This window comes from Pectinophora gossypiella, chromosome 9 (assembly GCF_024362695.1).
Source record: "Pectinophora gossypiella chromosome 9, ilPecGoss1.1, whole genome shotgun sequence".
Classification (NCBI taxonomy): domain Eukaryota; kingdom Metazoa; phylum Arthropoda; class Insecta; order Lepidoptera; family Gelechiidae; genus Pectinophora; species Pectinophora gossypiella.
In genome coordinates this window covers 4,144,149-4,167,334 of record NC_065412.1, presented here as the reverse complement: position 1 = coordinate 4,167,334, position 23,186 = coordinate 4,144,149, and the positions used below count along the sequence as shown (strand labels likewise).

The window sequence follows — 23,186 nt, the reverse complement described above, 5'->3', positions numbered from 1 at the left end:
TTGATTCGCCCGGGTTACTCATTCATTTACTCATTCTTCCTAAAATTAAGAGCTGTGAATCATCCGTCCCTTTCCTTTTCGACGGATATGAAAATGACGGATATAACTTAAAATAAAATTAGGCGGTGTCTGCAGGAATCGGGGCCATTATATACTTAGACTATTAATGTTATTTTATTCCTAATGTAATAAGAAGAAAAACCGTGTGATAAGCAATGTGGTTGCTGTGTGAATATTTAGATAAAGAATGAACATAAATTAGGATGGCGTAATACCGGGTTCTTACCGTGTCAAAATTAGGGAAAGGGGGGAAAGTGCCTTGGTCACGGGATGACTGATCTGGTCATGGCACTTGCAATAGTGTTGAAATATCGGGAGTCTCATATTCCTGATTTTAACGCGATAAGAACCCGGTATTATGTGTTTAAATTACTTACCTATTGAATTGTTTATGACTACGTTTGGCACCGTAAATTTGTTCTTTTTTATTATTTATTTATTTATTTCTTTGTGCAATTATTTTTCCGTCATAAGAAGAAAATGTACTTACATAACAAAAGATGTTTCTGATGTCTTCATCAACTATGTAAGTAACATTTAGCTCTTAGAACAATCGATGAGGAAAAACTACTTAGTATAGCAAATGTAAGAGGACTCTGAAGGGCTAAAAAAAAGATTTTCTCACAAGAGCAGCCTGTTGAGATAAAAATAATCTTACAGTTAAGGCTAAATGGTCAGTATTATACAGTAGACACATGTCCTAGACTGGTTTGGCCGCATTTTTGTACAGTGACTAACTTGTACTCACATTTATTAAAGGTTTATTTTTATTTGCTATAGTGATAGCACTGGGCTTGAAAAGTGTAGAAAGAAATAAAAAAATATTTGTTCGGCATAAACAATGCTAATGAAAAGAGTGCGATCACTGGGCCGGACGGTTATTTACATTCAAGTGCAGATTAAGGTAAACAATAAGCAGGTGTATTTATAGAGGTGGCCTCAAGTGTATGCTATGCGACCTGCTGGCAAGGACGGGCTAACGGTGGACGGAACAAGTTCATTGTCATTCTGCATTAGCCACCGCCAGCTGCCAACTCATCAGTACGTCGGCTAGGGTTCCGCAGAATTGATTCCAAACCTACAATAAGTCACGTCAAAAAAAGTAGAACCGACTGTAGTAGGCAAAGACCACGGAATTGGGTAGTTTCCCAGGTCAAAGATAAATTATGAAATTCTGATTACTAAATAAAGACAGATCTAAAGCTGTCAAAAACGTTTTCTTTTTTTTATTTAATTTATTTATGAATTTTAATAAAGAATAATGTAATACCAACAGCCTCCGTGGTCTAGTAACAGCCTCCGTGGTCTAGTGGTAAGAGCGTTAGGCCCACGATCTGGAGGTCCGGGTTCGATTCCCGATGGGGACATTGTCGAAATCACTTTGTGAGACTGTCCTTTGTTTGGTAAGGACTTTTCAGGCTTGAATCACCTGATTGTCCGAAAAAGTAAGTTGATTCCGTGCTTCGGAGGGCACGTTAAGCCGTTGGTCCCGGCTATTAGCCGTAAAAACACCTCCACCAACCCGCAGTGGAGCAGCGTGGTGGAGTATGCTCCATACCCTCTCCGGTTGATTGAGAGGAGGCCTGTGCCCAGCAGTGGGACGTATATAGGCTATTTATGTTATTATGTAATGTAATACCTATTAAGTGCGACATTTTATCACGTTCTTCTATGACGTCACATGTTGCTTTTTCATACACATTCTATAGTAATTTCGTGTTTTAACGTTAAGTAAAAAGTAACTGATTTGACTAGTTTGAAACTACTCTATCATATATCGATAATCGACCTTCTAACCCGCGAAGGGAAAACCAGGTTAGGTCACATATCTCCGAAACGTATTTCTCGGGAAAGCGGGCATCCTCACAACGTTTTCGTTCAACGCTAAGCGCGTGATAATAATTTATGATCCAAACACGAATTCTAAAACAAACGAGCTGGGAATCGAAGTTGCGTCCTTACAATGAGATTCAAGCATTCTTCCATCTGGTCTACCACGGCTCCTTATAGACATATGTATCATACTTGTATATAAGGAAATATAACAATCAAAAGAAATAGATAAAGTTGCTTCTACTGTGTACTTATGGACAATTAATAGGTAAGAAGTTCACAGAATTTATCCTATTGTTTTTCCAAGAATCTATCAACTGACTCAATGTAAATAAATATTACGAATCAATAAAATAAAAACGATGTATTGGTTTTACATTTAACACGAAATGAGATAATCGTGTTAAGGCTAAGTTCTTAATAATAGCTTAACAAACTTTTAACAGCTTTTTAAGTACTTTTTACGATCCGGAGGCCCTGGGTTCGAATCCCGGTGGGGAGATATCACATTAATCACTTTTTGATACCTAGTATGGTTAGGACATTACAGGCTGATCACCTGATTGTCCACAAGTAACATGATCCGTGCTTTGAAAGGCACGTTAAGCCGTTGGTTCCGGTTACTATTTACTGATGTAAGTGCGTAATCGTTACATGAGCCATGTCAGGGGCCTTTGGCGGGTCAATCATAACCTTGACACCAAGGTTGATGAGGCTGGTATTCCATGTCAACCCACACGATAAGAAGAAGTACTTTTTTGTAAAGACAAGATGTAACAAACGGAGGCTGTATCTTTAAAAGAGATCTCTTCTAGACTTTTTTACGTAAATTTTACGTAATTGAGTGAGTTGTTAATTTGAGAATTGATTAAGATCATCATCATCAGCCGTACGACGGCCATTGCTGGGCATAGGCCTCCCCCAAGGATCTCCACGACGATCGGTCCTGCGCTGCCCGCATCCAGCGGCTTCCCGGTAATTTAAGATACTTACAATTATACCTAGACATTATTTTAAGCGACTGATCGTATTGGTAGCCAAAGACTAAGGAATAATATTTGCATGTAACGTAAATCGCACAAATTATCTTTATTATTGTAATGTTAAACTAACATAATAATATCAGTTATTACGGAATTCCGAAGTCGTTAAACTTATATAACTATCTCACTTGACGAAATAAAGAACAAAAACTTTTTCGAAAAGATTTTACCTATATAGCCATATTGGCATTCGAATAATGCCTACTTACCTACCTGCATATTTTTTATATAACATCATTGGACCGGGAACACCATGAGGTCAATGACCATAGAGGAGTCAACGGTCGCATAATGGACACACCTTGGCCATACCTATTGTCAATACATATCTATTAAAACTACTAAAATGGAAGACATAGCAACTAAATACTGGTTGTGCCTAACGGAATTCTGATAAAATAAATGTCAATTTGAAACAATTGTTTTTTTTATTCGTGATTAACTACATTTGTTTGTGTGTGTAACTTCTTCTTGTGTTACTTTCTATGTAGAAAATGATCAGGTATTGCAGTATTTATTTTATATTTGCCTATAATTTTTATTTGTCTTACTGACCATGACACTATTCGTGAGTTTATTTATTTATTTTTTATTTTTTCTTCGTTCTAACCCATGTAATAATAACAAAATAGATTTGGATGATTATCGTCTCGGGAATTGCTTTAAAAATCGAAAAAAAAAACACATTACATCTATGTTACGTAGTACGGCTTATCCCGCATGTCTAAAATATTTATTATCACGGTAGCGACATCTAGTGGCAAGTAGTTGAAGTTACAGCTTCTTAGTAAACTCAGTAGATGGCGCTATTGAATATTTATTCAATGACCAGTGCACGACTTTTTAAGACACATAATTTCAAAACCAATACACGTATAAAATGATTATAATTACGTAGGTAGGGCTATGGCTATATAATTATTATTTGCAATTTTCGCTGAGTCACTAGGGAGACGATGTTTGTCAATGAGATACCTGACCCTCCATGATTGGGAGAGCCAACCCCGCAACGGAAAGTGGCGAGGACAAAGAAGACAAAGAAGGTAGATACATCATGTAAAAATAATAATCATCATCATGCATTATTCTAACAAAACTACATTACATAATATTAATAAACGTGACGGATTTCATACGTTATAAAAATATCAGTTTAACTTTTTGACAATAGCAACATTTTATTTTATGGCGTAATAATATTATGATTATTATTATACACTGCTTATTATGTATTGCAATAACCTGAAATTGCATGACATGCGATGAAAATACCTATAGGATTATATTTTTTATGGAACACTGAAAAGTATTTTAAGCAAATAAGTACCAGGTAACTTAAATTATAAATAAGAACGTACCTACCAGGTGGATGGTGTTATCATTTTCTTTTTCATTTTCCCGTCAATCCTTAAACAGAATCACATAACGAATACTAAGGGGGATGATTCAGACCATGATTCTGAGTTAATATCAAATTGAATTTTCCATTGCAAAATTCACGATTCCTTTTTTAAATTTTTAAAAATATGTTAAGCCAATTTAAAAACATTTAAGCCAATATTGAAGATAAATTATATAAATTTCAGAATTTTCGATATTTTTTTTGAGCCGCCACAGTCCCCTGCCATGGCTCGTGTAACTACTTACTTACAATATTTAATTATTATTCGAATGGAATCGAGGTTTTTACGAAGAAAAACACATCCGAAAGTTTTTTTTTTCATAAAGGCGCTTACGTCGTTTTCACTATACGGGGATGATATAATGAATCAACGTAGGGTTAAGCGCACGAGCCGTAGACATTTCTTGATTTCAGACCTCATTCAAAGATTAACTTTTTAAAATAACGCGCCTGCCAGCCAGGATGATGCGGTCACGTCATCACCGTTGGTAACTTAGTACCTAAGGTAATCCGAATGTGGTGGTGAATGAGGAGGACACAGGCACAGGATCAACAAAGTTCACAAAGATCACATTCTTCACATTGCAAAAGTAACCTTTACCCTCATCATCTCCCTAGCATTATCCTGTTTTCATGGGGTCCGCTTCCCTAACGTGAAGATTTGACAGGTCCGGTTTTTTACAGAAGCGACTGCCTGTCTGACCTTCCAACCTGCGAAGGGAATACTAGCCCAATACAGGTTAGGTCACATACCTCCGAAAATGCATTTCTCGGGAATATGGGTTTCCTCACGATGTTTTCTTCCACCGCTGAGCACGTGATAATCATTTATGATCCAAACATGAATTCGAAAACAAATTCGTCAATCATTGGTTTAGGCCTGTGCTGGATTCGAACCCGGGACCTCAAAGTGAGAGACAAGCGTTCTACCAACTGGGCTACCACGGCTCTGATACGGTAAAAGTAACCTTTACCTTGACAAGGGACAATACCTATAATAGCATTTTTCCTATCTCCCATGCAATCTAGTACTGAAAACACGCTGGTAGTACTTACATATAAAACGCACGAGGCAATTACCTTTTGTAAAACATACTGAAGCCAACACAATACAAACCAACATGGCTCACTGAAGCTGAAATGTGGTATTATTTTGCACTTAGAACCATTTCATTGCAGGTATTAAGCACAGTAATTCGACTAAAATTGTCGTTGGTACCATTTTACGGTTACATCTTGAATTTCAATACCATAAGTGCAGTATTTTTTTACCCGACTGCGTCGAAGCAAAAAGGAGGGTCATATGTTTGAACGCTATGTGTGTATGTGTCACCGTAAAATTGTAAATAACGTTAGATTATAATCTATCGATTTGAATCAATCGCGAGATTGTGAACTGTCGAATAATTATGAATCGTATCATATTGCTTACAATTTAAAGTATTATTTTTCGGTAGATTATAATTTATCGAAGTGAAACCGTCAAATTGTGATACGAAACGCACCTCGCGTGACTGTTCCAACCTAAAAACCACCTGTCAGAATGTAACAAATGACGTGTCACTAGAACTATCTTAATTGTCAGATGGTTTTAAGCTAAGTTCACGCTAAATTCAATGTGACACACACTAAGGACGAGTTTCTTTTTTTATTCAAATAGTTTTATTGTGTTGGGTATCAAATGAAAGGGTTTAATTTGCACAGTTCAAATATGTCCATATTACTAGCTTTTACCCCCTCCGGTTGATTGAGGGGAGGCCTGTGCCCAGCAGTGGGACGTATATAGGCAGTTTATGATTATACTAGCTTTTACTTGCGGATTTCCTTGTATTTACAAATTTTTTACGTCTAATTGATAATATAACTGCTCAGACATGCTCTGAACAGGTTTCAATGAAAGCACGTCTTTTTTTAAATAAATAAGACCCCCAAATAGTATGAATAAATATTATGACGGGTCTTTACATGTTGATCAGATGATTTCTACAGCGTTTCTGTGGCAACGTCTTGTATGGCTGAAAATCCAATACGAGAGCGGCAATAGCGTCCTAAACATCATTATTCGGAGGAATTTCGGAGAAATGTACCGTATATTGTCTTCATACTTTTTAGACCGTGATTTTTCTGTAGTCCGTGGTTTTAGTTTTTAAACTTTTATTTATATTAAATAGTGTTCATTGTTGTTTTAAGTTTACGCGGTTATTATCATAATTAAAACACATAATAACGGGCTCTTACCGCGTTTAAAGCAGGGATATGAGACTCCCGATATTTCGACACTGTTGCAAGTGCCATGATCACGGGATGATCATCCCGGTAAGAACCCGTTATTATGTGTTTTAATAGTGTTGATTGTAGTATTTCAATTACACATTGTGTGACAAAAATATAAAATATTCGAATGATCCACGCTTTCAAGCATCTGCCATGGTCCCAATACGGTTCATCATAATCCATTTTCCGATTCCGTATCAAAAGTGGCTGCAAGTCTTTTGAATACCTCTGCTCACTCTGTTATGGCTTACGGGCACGAAGGGTGATTTTATGTATGAATGTGTTCAAACATCATCTCCCTAACGTTAAACCGTTTACCCGGGGTTTGTTTACCTAACTCGACAATTTGTCGGTTTTTACAGAAGCGACTGCCTGTCTGATTTTCCAAGCCGCGAAGGGAAAACCAACTTAATACAAAGTTTCTTCAAGTACCTTCGAAACGTATTTCTTGGGAATGTGAATTTCCTCACGAATGTACGTATATAATGTCTATTAGTAAAACACAATTTCTCTCTGGCTCTTGTTTTTAAACATCTGAACATCGCACATACTATGTTTCGCTATTTTGCAAACTTACAAGTATGCTTTGCTTACAAAGTGTTTTGATTATGCAAGGACGAGGCAAGGACGACTGAGGTTACTGACTACGCCTGCTCAAGTATTCATAATTTTAATGTCAACACTGAGTCAGTTCGAATATTCAGTGGAGCGTTTGATATGACAAGTCTTCCTCATTCCGGTGAGCAATCCCGAGAGAGGAAACTGTCTAAATGACAGCCGACCTCGACAGGAGCCCCAGAAGAAGATATACTCGTAGATTTCTTTCACCTTTATGTGTATGAAAGCGATATTTGATAAGGGTGCCAATTATTGACCTCGTCTAAGAAATAGACAACCATTATCTGTAAAAAAGTATCCGCGGCGCATCTTGCTACAAGCGATGGCGAAAATATAACGACACCGAAATATTGATATTGTAGGTACTTTATTTGAGCAGCCATAATATCTTAATTTGTGGGAACGAACTTATACTATCTACATAACTTAATGTATACGTATTTACAACGGTTCGGACGCTTTTCTATAAAACTCCTTAGCGAATGTGAGACTATTTGTTTATAGTACGGTCACGAGCATTAATATGTGTATACACTTTGGTACCATGTCACATTAACTTTTTTGGCAAATTGAACTGTAAGTCTCACGAAATGTCAAATATGTTAGTGCGACAGAGTCCTAAAGTGGGTACATTATATTGCTCATGACTGTACATCAGTACCGCCAATGAACGCAAGAAGACTTTAATGAGAGTGGAAGAAGCGAAAGTGGTGTGTCAGGATTGTGTAAGTGGAATCCCGTGGGCTCTACCAACCCCAGCGGGAAATAGGCGTGATCTTAGGCCGTCGAAGTTTACGTGCAAACAAGAGTTTTGTGTTGTATTGTTTTGCAAAAAGCGTTAAATAATATTTATGCGTTTTTAATTCCTCACAAAAATATTTCTAGTAGGTAGTTCAAAATGCCTCAATGGACACCCTAAGAGCAGTCTTCGGAAAACTTTCACTTTTATTTATTTATTTTTTTTATTTATCGTTGTTACAATTTAATGTTACATTTTACATAGTTAACATCGGAAAACCCTAAAATATGAATTAATTAATAATTTATTTTTATTAATTGAATAATAATTTAATTTTATTATTATTAATAATTTATTTTTATGTCTGCTAATTTTATTTTCCGAAGACACAATAAGCCAAGTAAAGTTGCCATGCACATGTTGGCGACATCCGAAAACGTACTGGTCCAAATAATAGGTATATTCAATAAAACAGCACATTCAAATTGGCTTTACACATGTCAATATAAATCTCAACGCCTCCACAAACCATTATGATCTAAAAATAAAATGATAATATTGTAACTGGCACTACACAGTGGCAAACCAATCATTGAATGTTGCAAGACCTATTGTGCACAGAACACGTTTTGTGTCATAACAAATGCTGGTCACCAACAAATGCAATGTTGGTCTCATTTGCTACAAAAACATTCAAATAATGCAATATGGAAAGTCCAAATTATGCGAATTTGAAAGTTTGCGAAGGCTTTGTCGTTATAAATGTTATGTTTGACCTATAATAAGGTATTTGGTGTTTCGTAAAAAAACGCGGTAAGTTATGTAACAGTTCACAATGTTCTTAAAACTAGACTATTAATAGCAGCGTCAATTGATAGCATTATTTTTAGTTTTTTACATAAACTCACTTGAACCTGACAAACTGACAGATAGGGCAGCGGGAACGGCCTCTGTGGTCCAGTGGTTTGTGCGTTGGGCTCACGATCTGGAGTATCCCGGGTTCAAATCCCGGTGGGGACATATCACAAAAATCATTTTAAAGTAAGATGTCCGTGCTTTGGAAGACATGTTAAGCCGTTGGTTCCGGTTAGTACTTACTGATGTTAGTAATCGTTACATGATCCATGTCAGGGGCCTTTGAAGGCGCAATTGGTTGATGGGCTTCGTAATCCACCTCACAACCCACATGATAGAAGAAGATTTAGGGGCGGCGGACAGGAGTCCTAGTACGGCTTTGAAATAGACTCTTTCTGGGCGCCATCCCACTCGTGTCAGACAGAGTACTTCGGGGTGGAAGGCAAGAGGGAAACTACTGCCTTATTTTTCCCTAAAAAAGTATCATGGAGAATGCTATACCGACAAGGGCGTGGCTTTTAAACTTATGATGATGATGACATAAAATCATACTTGTAATCCCTAACCAAGTCAACATAAGGGCTAATTACACTATCCAATTAAGTGTAGGTATAAAATATATGGCGAAATAGTGGTCCCGCTCACCGATGAGCTATCCCATACACTGCCCGATCTACCCGAGGATTGCCCCTATAGCAAGATCCAACCACCTTTTCTAAGTCCTACGATGAAATGATGTATGGTATGGTAACAAGTAGAAGTAGTAGTATGGTGTGGTAGTGTCCAGTGCCCATGTGCAATATAATGCTGTTCAAAATTCTTTATTCCACAATAGGAACGTATAACATACGAATACAAATCCAATATAATGTCCTATCATGTCGGAGTGGGCACAATTTTAAGCCAGCAATATTTTCTTATGGATGCAGCGGTTAACCACTATATCGCCAAAGGCAAGACAATCGACGGTTTAGTACCATCCACGGCCAACTTTAATAAAGTACCAAGACTATAAGTAGAGAATCAGAAATAAGTTATAAAACTAATACTACGGAAAAACAAGAACATATTTCATGAATTTGATTTCTTACCCGACACTCTTGGAAAGGTAATTTCAACTCGAAAATACGTCTTTTACAACAAACAAGTATACCTACTTTATTTGCAATCCACTCATAAAAAGTAGGAAGAAATCGACATAAAGTTTAAAAATATTTTAATCAAGTAGAGAAAATAAAGATCATTGTCGCATAACTGAATTGTCCGAAAAATAAGATGATACCGTGATTCAGTAGGTTCTAGTTTAGTCAAGAAATTGATTAGTTGTAATCTGAGGCTAAGGCATTGCTCCGAAGTAACATATTATATATCGTCACTGGAAAGGCAAAATTACGTAAGCGCCAAAATAGGTATTTTGGGTTTTTTATATATTCGGAATCAGCGTTTCATTCTGCGTCGATCTGTCTGGGTAGCATTGCGATACGAGCACTTTTTTGGCGCTTACGTAAATTTAAAAATAGTTGACTTTTTTCAATTCCAGTTTCTTAAACGACAAGATTTTGGTGTTTTTTTCGTGACTGGTGTATAAGTAATATTGTGTTCCTATATAATAACTACATATTAACTTTAAGTAAATTTGGCATTCTATAGTTAGAAAAGTATCATTTTATTAGTAATTTTGGACTACTGAAAATAAAAAATAGACTATGTATAAGTCATTTTTATTTACAGCTTTTAAAATAAGTAAGGCGTATAAGAAAAAAATGTCTTAGCATGTTTATGCAGTGAATGGCGAACAAGTAATTTTGACTTACAGTATTTAGAATAAGTAAGGCGTGTACGTAAATTTGCCTTCGCATTTTTATGCTGTTATTAAGCAAGTTTGTGGGCTAGCAGTAAGTTTCCCAGGAAGTTATTTTTTAACAATAGATCTAAAAGTAAAACTATTTCAGTATTGATTTTATAATTTATTAGCGACCCGCCCGGCTTCGCTCGGGTGGAATGCTGAGGAAAAATTAAATTATTTACGACATCACATTAAAATCCTCAAAAATAACAGTATTTCTACACTATTTATTGGGTGTTATTATACATACCTATAAACTTTCCTCTTGAATCACTCTATCTATTAAAGAAAATTGCATCAAAATCCGTTGCGCAATTTTAAAGACTTAAGTGTACATAGGGATATAGGGACAGAAAAAGCGACTTTGTTATACTTTTTAAGTTCTGTCGTTTGCATATTTAGCGCCAATTTTGAATTAAGAACTCAAAATTCAAATTTGTTGGAATTTCGAATATCAAAACGATTGAAAGCATTAGGATTAATGCAATTGTTTAGTCACAGCGTTCGTTTGAATCTGTCAGGTCACATCCGAAAATGAATCTTACAAAGAAAAGTTTTCTATAACTTTTGAAGAGGCCTACCTCGACTTCAGTGTTTCAAAGAGTTAAAATCTCTATTCCACGATGAAGTGCCATGTCTGCGGACCATCGAACGCTAGTATTTAGAATTCGAGCGTGGACATCCGCCTTCAATGAATTTAATATCATTGCTGTGAGACAACTAATCCTCAAAAATCGTCATGTGACATACCGAGAATAGAGGCGTTATTAGGCATTTCAGGGACAACCATTTAAACGATATTGCATGAGGCACTTGGTGTGAGAAAACTAGTTTGCCGTTGCATCCCGCATTTTTTGACGATCATAAGGTAGCCCGCGTCAGATGGTGTAAGAAAACTCTTCAGAAGTTCAACCGAGGAGACTCAAATCACGTGTACGACATCATCAGTGGTGACGAATCTTGGATTTATGCTATTATCCTGATTCCAAACAACAATCCACAGTTTGGGTCTTCCAAAACGAGTCAAAGCCGACTAAAGTTGTTCGCTCTCGAAGCACTTCAAAGAAGATGGTGGCTACCTTCGTGGAGAAAATCGGTCATGTTGCGACAATTGCACTTGAAGATCGTAGGACGGTTAATGCGAATTGGTATACCACAATTTGTTTACCACAAGTCATCGCCGAACTTCGAAAATCTAACCCAAAGCGACGCATGATGATGCGCAGGGGTGCAGGATGCTGCACCATGACAACGCAAGCTCACACGCCGCTCGTCAAACGATTATTTGAAGCAGGAAAACGTAGAAATTCTTGACCATCCTCCATACAGTCCTGACCTAAGCTCCAATGATTTCTTTACATTTCCTGAAATTAAAAAAGAAACTCTTCGCGGTCAAAGGTTCCAGTGCGGTGAAGAAGCGAACAACGCTTTCAAGTCAGCCATTTTGAACACCTCTACTTTGGAGTGGAATAAATGTTAAATAATACCTGGTTCGAGCGAATGGAAAAGTGTATTAAACTTCGTGGTAAATACTCTGAAAAACAATAAGGGGAATTATTGAGGAATTAGAAATTATTGAGGAATTAAAAATACTTAACCCTTCCAGAGACTTGACTCGACTTAGAGCCACGTATGCTTGTCCTAATTCAAACAATTTTGAGCCCAAATATACTACTGCATGGTCGACTGTGCTGCCCTGTATATGTTATGTTATGTTAGTGGGCTCTGTTTTTCGCATTTAGACTCTAAGGTGGCACATTATGCGTGTAATTGTTGACTACGTAAGCCAACCTATCTCCTTCCAGAAGCTCAGAAGCCTCCTGGGGATTTCACAGGCTTCGCGGAGCGACCCCATTCCTTTGAGGATTTTACCCGTTGTGCTGACACTCCCGTGCATTCCAGGATTACATGGGGGGGCAGTTTCTTCTGCGTCCAGACAGCCTCTGCAAAGTGGGCTGTCCGTTATCCCTAAGTTAAATAGGTGCTTGTTGAGTGGGCAGTGACCCGTTATACTGCCCACTACTATTCGGAGGTCATTGCGGTTTAAGCGAAGCAGTCGGCGAGTGAATTGGATATCATAGGCATGATATCCTTCGACTGTCTGCATGTGGGCAGCTGTGCCCATCTGTCGTTGTGTAGTTGCTGGGTATGGTCCCGTACCCACGAGCGTAACTGACTGAAAGGTATCGGCAGGATTAGTTCGGGTCCATATACCCTGGTGTCTGATCCTCTTCTTGCCAGTTCGTCGGCGGCATCATTACCCAGCGATCCACTGTGCTGCCCTGCATATTATGGACGGTGGATGCCAATGACAAAATTAAGGGCAACATCCTTCTTTCAGTCATTTTCTAATATCGTCCATCTTGGATTTTAAATTTTGACATAATCACAGTATTCTACTTGTGTAGCTATTTCATTTGATACCCATATTGAGGGGGTTTGGAAAAATATGTCCCATTATGTACCGGCTGCCATCTTAGGTTTATAATGTTATTGATTTTATTATATTGTATTGACATCGGAATTAAAGGTGCATACCAAATTTCAGATCAATCTGACAACAGGAAGGTACTTACCTAAATTGCAATATCTAATTTTGATACAAATATACCGTACGGGTTTAGCTAAATAAAACCGTTTAACCCTTTCACGGACAGAGACCATGGGTCATTGGTGGTTCATAATAGGTAGTATGACACCTTGGAATCGGAACGTCCGTATACGTTCTGTCTTTGAAAGTGTTAAAAAGAAACTTTTACAAACAGATAACGGGTTGTACGCTATTATTTATATTGTATGAAACTTTATTTCTGGCACTTCAGTATTTTAAAAGCAATTTTTATAAATCAATTGAAGTAATAAGTAATTTAAGGAGGTATTAAGAATAATTATTTGTCCCTTACGTCTTTTTACCCATGTAAGATATTACAAAAACTTACTTTAAAGAATCTTTGGTGTACTGACATAATCAATCGATCACTTTTTAGGCAATTTTCACAATAATGAAAGCAGATGTGTAAAAGTCGATACAGTAACTTTTACTCCGCTAACATTACAGTATTATTATATTTAAAGAAATATTGTCGTTCTCGTATGCATTGTCTTAAGAGCTGTAAGTAATTTTGCTTCCAAATAATATTTTAACCAGATGGCGGTTAAGTAAATTTGCTTTACTGTAAACTGAAGTCATTTTTACGTAAGCGCCACTATATCCTAAAATAGCAATCCAACTGTTATGATATGTATTGCTGGACATAGACAATTAAAAAACAATGTAACCTTACCTTGACATCATCTAAATTGGATAATTGGGTAAAAAGTTATGATAAAAAAACGAAAAAATGAAACTTTAAACGGCTTTTTCTCGAAATGGCCTTTTGGCGCTTACGTAATTTTGCCTTTCCAGTGACGATATATATATATACTTATATATATTATATATACGGAAAATAGACGGAATATTGATATATATATATATCACGCCTATTTTCCGTTGGAGTAGGCAGAGACCCCTGATACATCACTTTTGCTTCTTTCACTCTCATCAAAGTCATCATGCAGGTTTCGAATATTCTTTGACTTGAGCCCTATTTATCAAAACTTACAAGCCCTGTATTACAAGAAATTTTCTTATAAAAATTTTCATTATTACAAGAATGTGTTTATCATAACTACACAAGCAAATATACAGGTGCCTATATTTATTGCACAAGTATATTTTACAGTCCCTCTACTTTTTTGATAAACGTAATTTACAAGTACTTGTGAGTAACTTGTAGCCTGTGAAGGTGTGGACTTGTAAGTTTTAATAAACATGGCACTGATCTTTCTTTAAAACATCCTGGATTTGATGGATTTAGTTTGATAAGTGTCACTTAACGTAATAAGTACTTCACCTTTAGATTGTTTTAGAAGAAAATTTATGAACTTAAAATATCCATTACTTAGAGCCTGTCATGTCAGGTTTAGGTTATAAAATTGTATTTGAGATAAGTAAACGAGAAATTTGTCACAGTAAGTTAAGAGCTGGGAGAATTTTCGCTTTCTAATCTAAAGGTTCATGTTTTATTAATCGGTTTCATTCAAAAAGGACACAAAGTAAGTTCTTTATCCCTCGGTTGGTGTTGAAAAAGGGGAAAACTCAATTCCTTCAGACATTTAAATGTAAACAAAAGACCATCGTCTGTCTCACACGGCAAGAGAAAACAAAACAAATAAAAACTTTTGGCATGAAATGTAAACAACATCCTTCTGTTCTCATTATCATTTGAAAGAAAATATCTTACAACAAAAATACTGAAAAGTATTTTCCAAAATGTGCGATGGTAAATTGTTGTCTTTAAATATTTTTCATATTATTCAAAACAATGCACTTATAACCTTATTAATATCTTTACGATCATGTTATACGTACATTCAGATATACAGAACTCTATTTCCTTGTTATCTATACGTACATCAATTGTTCTTAATAATATAGTCGTAAGATACCTATAATGATCTCATAAGGTAATAATGAACGCTTATGTATGCAAATATCTACAATATAAATAGTCTGGCCACCATCCGGGTTAGGAAGCAAGCACGTAGTTTATACATTAGTGCCTATAAAACCTAATTTACAGTACTACTGCACTGTCCGGTGTCGGGTCTAGATTTGTTTTCAGATCGTATTGCTTCCCACGATGTAGACATAAAACTAGATCGGCTAAAATGCTGCTTAGCTGCAAAATACGTGGTGTCTTTGTTGACGGCGAGTTCGTGTGGACCTTATTTACATGTATGTCTCTCTATCATCATACTTGTATTTTTACTAAAAACTAGTGTTAAAATTAAAATAAATACATTTTTAGTTTTAATGTTTCTATAAAAATAAAAAACATAATAATTATGTACGTATTTTTAGTTAAAAGCTAACAAAGGGACTGGTCATTTTAATATGGATGATGTGCTGAATATCTGCCATATTGCGGTTCATCATTAACAGATGAAGTTTGGATATTAGCAAAACAAAACTAAAATAATTTCGGATAAGTAGTTGCAGGTTATCCTCTGATTACTGGCGATCCTGCCTACCCCATCTTCTTTTTATTGTGTGAGTTGTGAGGTTATTATTGTTATTTTTATTGAGCCACCAAATGCCCCTGAAATGTCTTGTGCAACGACTTCATACTTACTTACGTCAGTAAGTAGTAACCGGGACTAACGGCTTAACGTGTTCCGAAGCACGGAAGCTATCCCATTACAGGGAGTTAATTATGAATGTATGTATGATTTGTTTGTTCCCAGACACTCCATACTAAAATCCTATTCTTACCGTATACGAAGGTGACAGATAGTCCGAGCAGTTATTCTTTATTAAGCCTGTGGTTAGCACACTATACCTCTAATTCTTCTTCGGGCTGTTAAGTAGGGTGTATGGGCGTGAATTTGCACCAGTATACCTATAGAATGTCGTTTACATATTACGATTATTCCATTAACGGATTACATCAGGACATAATAAAATACATTATGATAAAGGGTTACCTTTATGGAAAACAATAGACGCTTATGAATAGCTTGATGGATGAATCATGTAAGTGGTAAACAAAATAAACCGTCCTCGAGAAACGATAACAAGGGAGTGATACACATAATACGTACATACCTATGTAAGATAACACCTATTTTCCGTTGGGATAGGCACCACCCACTTCGATCTAACACATTACTTTCTCACTTCAACATGTCGCCACTTTTTACTCAACTGCGGCGAATCAAAAAACATGTATGTAAGCACGTCTGTTCCAACATAACTTCTAAACTATTAGTCAGAATTTAACAAATGAGGTGTCACTAGAAGCGTCTTAATTGTGCGGTGGTTATAAGCTATGTGACGTCACGCTAAATTCAATGTGGCGCTCTCTAGCGGACATGAAGTGAACACGAAAAAATATTTTTTTTGTATGGTAGTGTATTGGATATCCAATAAATGGGCTGAATTTGCACATTTCAAATATATACAAATTGCTAGGTTTTACTTGCGGGTTTTCTTGTATTTACTCGATAATTACGTTGAATTTATAACATGACTGCTCAGACATGTTCCGGGTAGGTTTTATCGCCAAATCTTGCGTATCGGAAGCACGTTATCCTAATAAATAGAACTCTAAAATAATATAAATAATAATAAAACTAAAACCCGACTACGAAAAAAATAAGCTCAAAAAGTATGAAACCGGAAAATTGGTATATTTCTCAGAAATTCTTCCGAATAGTAGTATTTAGGAGATAGCCGTGGTCTTATGCCGTGGTAAACATAGGCAAAGATTGGTATTCGATTACAGTTAATTCTCGAGAGAAGCCCTATAATATATACTATTATACTATAAGTATATTAACACAAAAGCGCCATATTATTTGTCCCACTGGGGAGATTACCACTGTTCGCGTGCTAGTTTAATTGAGCCTAATTCGATCGTCTATGGCCCTACGGACGATCGTCTCCATTCGTAGAATCGTCAATATCCTGACACGACAGACAATTGTATGAAATTTTATTACTAGACAATTGTATCTCTTACTATGGAGATTGGCCCTTGTAGAAGTGGCGGATGGTGATATAGAGACGACGGCAGACGGATTAACTGATGACCGGTGATATACTCGGTAGACGTTTCTAGTCAAAGTGGGTGGAGGTAAAAGTCATCAAAAGACTTGTAGAAGACGTAGGTTGGATTCAATTCCTCTAATGAATATTGTACGGGACTGTAAACCGCACGCTATGTTCTATGGGATGCTGGTTCTAAATAAAAACAACTATTTAAGATTCATTTCTGTACAGTTGTGTCTGTACCTAAGCTATGTTGTGTAAGGTCCTATTGCGACCTTCCTAAAAATAAACCTCGAGTTGCGAGGTGTGCGAATTGTGTGTGTTTTCGACGCCGTCTCGCCCTAGTCATATACGATTTTACGGTTCGCAACTAGTGGGCCTTGCGCGCATTAAGACGAGACGGCGCCGCGAATGAGGTGAGTGTAATTTATTGGAACAAAAATAATAATGTCACATACAATCGTTATCACAATATTTTCTTAACTATACTTATTTAACTATCTATATCTTTATTTCAAAATCTAAGTTATTTACAATAATTTGTTAAACTATGAGATCGTTCTGGGCGTCGTCCGGCACATTCCTCCCGCCGTATGTTGACGGCGCTGGAGTCTACGTCGACATACTCCTTCTTCTGTTGTGCGGGCGGCGTCCCTCTACTCCTTCTTCAAGCTCCCATGTGCATGGAGGGTGGCATTTGCGAGCCTCTGCTCCGAATTTCTTGTGGTAGTAGCAGATTGTCGCGTCGGAAGTGAAGTAGTCCCGAGAATATGGAGAGCCTCGAAGTTGGCTCGCTCTCAGGTAGATGATCTCTGATATGTTTAGAGCAAGTAAAACGTCTATTCACAGTAGGAACTGGTTTATTACTGATCGCTGTAGGTACAATCGACATGACTCGATACAATTCACAACAGGTTACGTACTTATACACCAATCCTCCCCTTTTAATTTTCAAGCCTAAAATAGAAAAAACAATATAAGTTAGAAAAACTTTTTAAAATCCAATTCCTTATTACGAGGTCTTAGATGGCGGTGAACAGGTGCCGGTGGCGTTTCAACAACCTGATCGCCGACGGCCTCCGTTGGCTCAGTTTGGAGAGCCATAGGCGTGCTCTCCGCCTCAGCCTGCACTTCGTCCCCGACAACATCCACCGCCTCCTCCCACACATCAGTCTCTTGAATATTACTGGGTGTATCCACTGACACTCCGAAGTTTTGTGAGGCTGGTGATGTCGCAGAGGACGTCGCTGGCTCTGACAATGGCGCAGAATGACTATCCTCATTTGATAGTGTTCGTTCCCCCGTCAGGGGTACACCAGTATATTTTAAAATTTGATCAACGTGCCTCTTACAAGCTACCCCGTAATCATTTACATAAATTTCAAATAATCTGTTGCCTAACTTTGCTGTAATAGTTCCATGAGTCCACATTTCTTTTCTTCCAATATACCATTTTAGCCATACAAAACTTCCTACATCAAACTGTCTACTTGGTTTTAATGTTGTCGCATCCCTTAATCTGTCATTAGTTAAACTATCATTTTTACATGGTAAAATTAAATCCAACCTAGAACGCAAGTCTCTGCCCAACATTAGTTTTGCGGGTGTAACCCCCGTCGTACAATGGACTGTATTTCGATAATCGAATAAAAACTTGTATAATTTGTTTTCTATTTCATTTACAGGTGTTTCCTCTTTAAAAATACATTTTAACATCTTTTTACAAGTTTTGACTGAATTCTCAGCTTGTCCGTTACTACTAGGATGGTATATTGGAGAAGTTACATATTGAATCCCGTTAAATTTGCAAAAAATTTTGAATTCCCATGAATTAATTTTGACATCATTATCTGACACTATAGTAGTCGGTACACCGTACCTTGAGAATAAATATTTTAATTTATTTATTAATGAACGAGTCGAAGTGCCGCAATTCATGACTAAACATTCTACCCATTTGCTATACGCATCAATGACGATGAGATATATCTTGGAACCTATAGTCATATAATCAATGTGCAGCCGCTGCCAGGCGGCGGCGGGGCGCGGCCAGGGCGCGGGCGGCGCACGCGGCGGTGCGCTGCGCGTGTGGCTGCACGTCGCACACGCACTCACACATCGCTCAATGTCTTTATCAATGCCCGGCCACCACATGCGACTCCGTGCATTATGTTTAGTCTTTACAATTCCAAAATGCCCTGAATGTAATTCTTTTAGCATTCTATCGTGATATATTGCCGGTATAATGACCCTATGACTCCTAAATAAACATTCGTTATTTAATTCAAGATCTGTTTTGCATTGGAAATAAGGCAATATAGAAGGACACGTTATTTTACGCGGCCAACCGTTTTTTACGTAATTAATTACCGTCTGTAAGATGTAATCACGACGCGTTGCATCTTTTATGTTGTCAAATGATACCGGCTCAATACTTTCATCTAAAAACTTAATAAACATTGACGTATCGACATCTTCCCAATGATTATCATGTTTATTTAATGGCATGGACGCGCGCGAAAAATAATCAGCCACAATATTATTTTTGCTACATATGTATTGAACATTGTAGTTATATGCAGACAAAATTAACGCATATCTTTGTAACCTAGATGCGGCCATAACGGATATTCCAGACTTTTTCCCGAATATTGACAGCAACGGTTTGTGATCTGTCTTCAGTATAAAAGGCTCGAGTCTTCCATAAAGATACTGGTGAAAATGTTTCACCCCAAATACAATAGCGGTCGCCTCTTTATGTATCTGGCTGTAATTGCACTCACTGGAGGACAACGATCTAGAAGCAAACGCCAGCGGGCGCTCCACGTCATCACGGCCGCGCTGCGACAGCACGGCACCCAAACCGGTTGGGCTTGCATCCACCGACAGTATCAGCTGAGCGGTCGGATCGAAATGACTCAACACTCGCTCTGATGACAATTCGCTTTTAATACGATCAAACGCACTCTGTTGTCTTTCGCCCCATTGCCACTGTACACGCGCTTTTAATAGTTCATGCAGGGGATGTAAAATTGAAGATGCATTAGGTACGAAATTCCTGTAGTAATTTATTACTCCAAGAAATCTTTTTAATTCTAATACATTACTAGGACACGGAGCTTTTACTATAGCATCAATTTTACTCGAGCATGTTTTTAAACCAAACCTGTCAATCACGTAACCTAAATACGTTACGGAAGGTTGGAAGAAAACGCATTTTTGCCGTTGGAGTCTCAGTCCCGCATCTCGTAATCTACATAACACTTCACGCAGCCGCGCCAAATGAGTTTGTTTATTAGGACCGGTTACGCATACGTCATCGAGCCAACAGCTGACTCCTTCGATCCCCATTAATAATGTTTCCATTGAACGTTGGAATATTGCAGGTGCGTTTGCGAGGCCATACACTAGCCGAGTATATTTGAATAACCCTTTGCTAGTGCTAATTGTGGTTAACTCCTGTGATGATTCGGATAACTGGAACTGATTATATGCATTACTGAGATCTAGTTTTGTATAACGTTCACCCCCTCCGATTTTGGCAAAAACCTCTTCGATGCGCGGAAGTGGATATTTATCTATTTTAAGATCTTTATTTAGCGTAATTGAGTAATCGCCCGCAATACGTATTTTTCCATTTTCCTTCATAACAGGAACAATAGGCGTCGCATACTTTGAATAACTAACCGGTTGCAATATTCCTAAACCCACTAATCGGTCAATCTCCCCTTCTACTTGTTTCTTCAAAGCAAATGGGACAGTTCTCGGCTTAAAAAATTTTGGTGTTGCTTCTTCCTTCAAATGTAATTCAACTTTAAACTTATTAAAACAACCTAACTCATCCATAAATAGTTCCGAATATTCGTCCTGTAATTGTTGCACTTCTCTCATGTGAACCTCCGAGCTAACGTAATTGTTATTTGTAATAGAAAATTGTATTTGGAACTTGGTCATAAAATCACGCCCCAGCAACGGCGGCCCACCATTTTTAATAACATATATTTTTAATGTTTTTGTAAACCCTGAATAGGTGACGTTTGCTTCAAAATATCCTAACGGCATAATTTTATGACCCGTATACATACACATCTTTAAATCGCTCATTTGCAATCGTTCCTTAACAAAATACATATTATATAACTTATCAGAAATGACAGTAGCACTTGACCCCGAATCTAATTCCATCTTAAGATCTATGTTTTTAACAGTAATCGGAACTATAATAGGGGATTGATTTACCGACCTTAAGTTAAACATTTGGCACTCGACGCAGTCGTGCGGTTCGGCTTCTTCCACTGGCGACGACTGTGGTGACATCGGCGAATCAGCGGTCACATCAATGTTGTTAACGCGAATCGAATTTTTATTTTTACAAACTTTAGATAAATGGCCCTTTACACCACATATACGGCAACGGTAGTTTTTATATTTACACTTATCGGAAGCATGATTTTTCATTCCACATACTCCACAACGTAACGCGGTATCATGGTGTCGTGACGCCTGTGCCGGCGCGCCGCCTGTCGCGGGTCGTGTTGTCACTCGGAACACAGGCTCGGGCTTCACCTGTAACTGCTCGCGGGCGTGCCGCGCACACGCCGCCTGCTGCGCCACCTCCACGGCCTTCGCGAATGAGAGCGTAGTCGCGTCTTGCTCAAACAGCCGGTCCCGTTCGGGTCCCGGGTTCATGCCCAGCACGAACTTGTCTTTTAGCAACATCTCTAGCGCACTGCTGAAATCGCAATGAATGGCTAGTCCTCGTAACCGCGCTGACCATTCTTCTACGCTTTCCCCCGGCGATCTTCTGGCCCCATAAAACTTCGCCCTATCGGCGAACGTACTTCTTTTTGCCTTGAAATGACCGTTTAGAGCAGTAACCAGCTCCGTGTAACTTGCCTTTTCCAGTGCCTGCGGATGTACTAAATTACGCGCTAGGCGATAGGTATCATCCCCCAAGTGTGTCAACAACAAGGCACTCTTGCTCTCCTCCTTAATATTAGCCGCATTCAATATTAAGAATTGTTGCATGCGACCGTGAAATATTTCCCAATCTTGGGTATTATGGTCAAAAACTCCAAGATTCCCAAATAAGGCACTCATCTTCCTCGAAGTGGGTAGAATTTACCTCGTCGGCCACTGATATGTTTAGAGCAAGTAAAACGTCTATTCACAGTAGGAACTGGTTTATTACTGATCGCTGTAGGTACAATCGACATGACTCGATACAATTCACAACAGGTTACGTACTTATACACCAATCTCCCTCTCCAATTGTTCTATTTTCCGTTGGAGATCGCGTAGAAAATTCGTCGATTCTGTTTGCGTCGCGCGGGAGCGGACGCGAGGGCCGAGGTAGCGGCGCGGCGGCGGGGGGGCGGAGCAAATTCGGACGGCCTCTTCTGTTGTTTTCTTGGCCGCTTCGATTGTTTTCCCCAGCGTCTTCATGTTTTGCTCCACCACTCGCGCCGCCTCTTCGAAGGTTGTATCAGGCTCCATGCTGTGATTGGTTGAAGCGGTTACTTGTTGAGCGGAGATGTTACTCGTGCCGTGGCTGAGCGAGTTGTGTGGCGGCTCCCGGTTGCTTCTTCTCGTCGCGGGCGAAGCCCGCGGCGGGGAGACGTCCTCGGGGCTATGCCCCCTTGACGTGGCCTCAGTCGCCGCCCGCAGAAACGGGCGTGGCACGTGGGTGGGACACGGCGGGCGATGATCGCCCCTCCGTGAGCCCGATGGTGAGTCTTGTCCGAGGTGCCGCCAGCGAGGTCGAGCCCACCGGGTGGTTCCCCGTTGGGGGAGGCCCAGTGAGCGCCCGTCAGCTGGCGGTGGTGTCAATCCGGTGAAGCTGCTCCGTCGCCGGGGCAGCTGGTGTCGAGTCGGCTGGAGGGGGGGAGAGGACTGCTTCCACTGCCACTGGAAGCGTCAAC

The 23,186-nt window shown here is 38.6% G+C and overlaps 2 protein-coding genes across 3 annotated transcripts in view; both read right to left on the bottom strand.

The window, feature by feature from the left end:
• LOC126369379 (angiotensin-converting enzyme-like) overlaps positions 1–23,186 on the bottom strand; it is a 66,581-nt gene that overhangs the window by 19,685 nt on the left and 23,710 nt on the right. The window lies entirely within an intron of this gene.
• On the bottom strand, positions 18,084–22,435 carry LOC126369426 (uncharacterized). Its single transcript, XM_050013838.1, has 2 exons — positions 21,509–22,435; positions 18,084–18,222 (listed from the first exon to the last, which is right to left on the bottom strand). The coding sequence occupies exons 1-2, from the start codon at positions 22,363–22,365 to the stop codon at positions 18,210–18,212; spliced, it is 870 nt and encodes a 289-aa protein (XP_049869795.1). The 5' UTR covers positions 22,366–22,435; the 3' UTR covers positions 18,084–18,209.

Bases quoted from the DNA above. Each gene is read 5' to 3' on its own strand.
- LOC126369426 (XM_050013838.1), bottom strand. From the start codon at position 22,365: ATGAGTGCCTTATTTGGGAATCTTGGAGTTTTTGACCATAATACCCAA.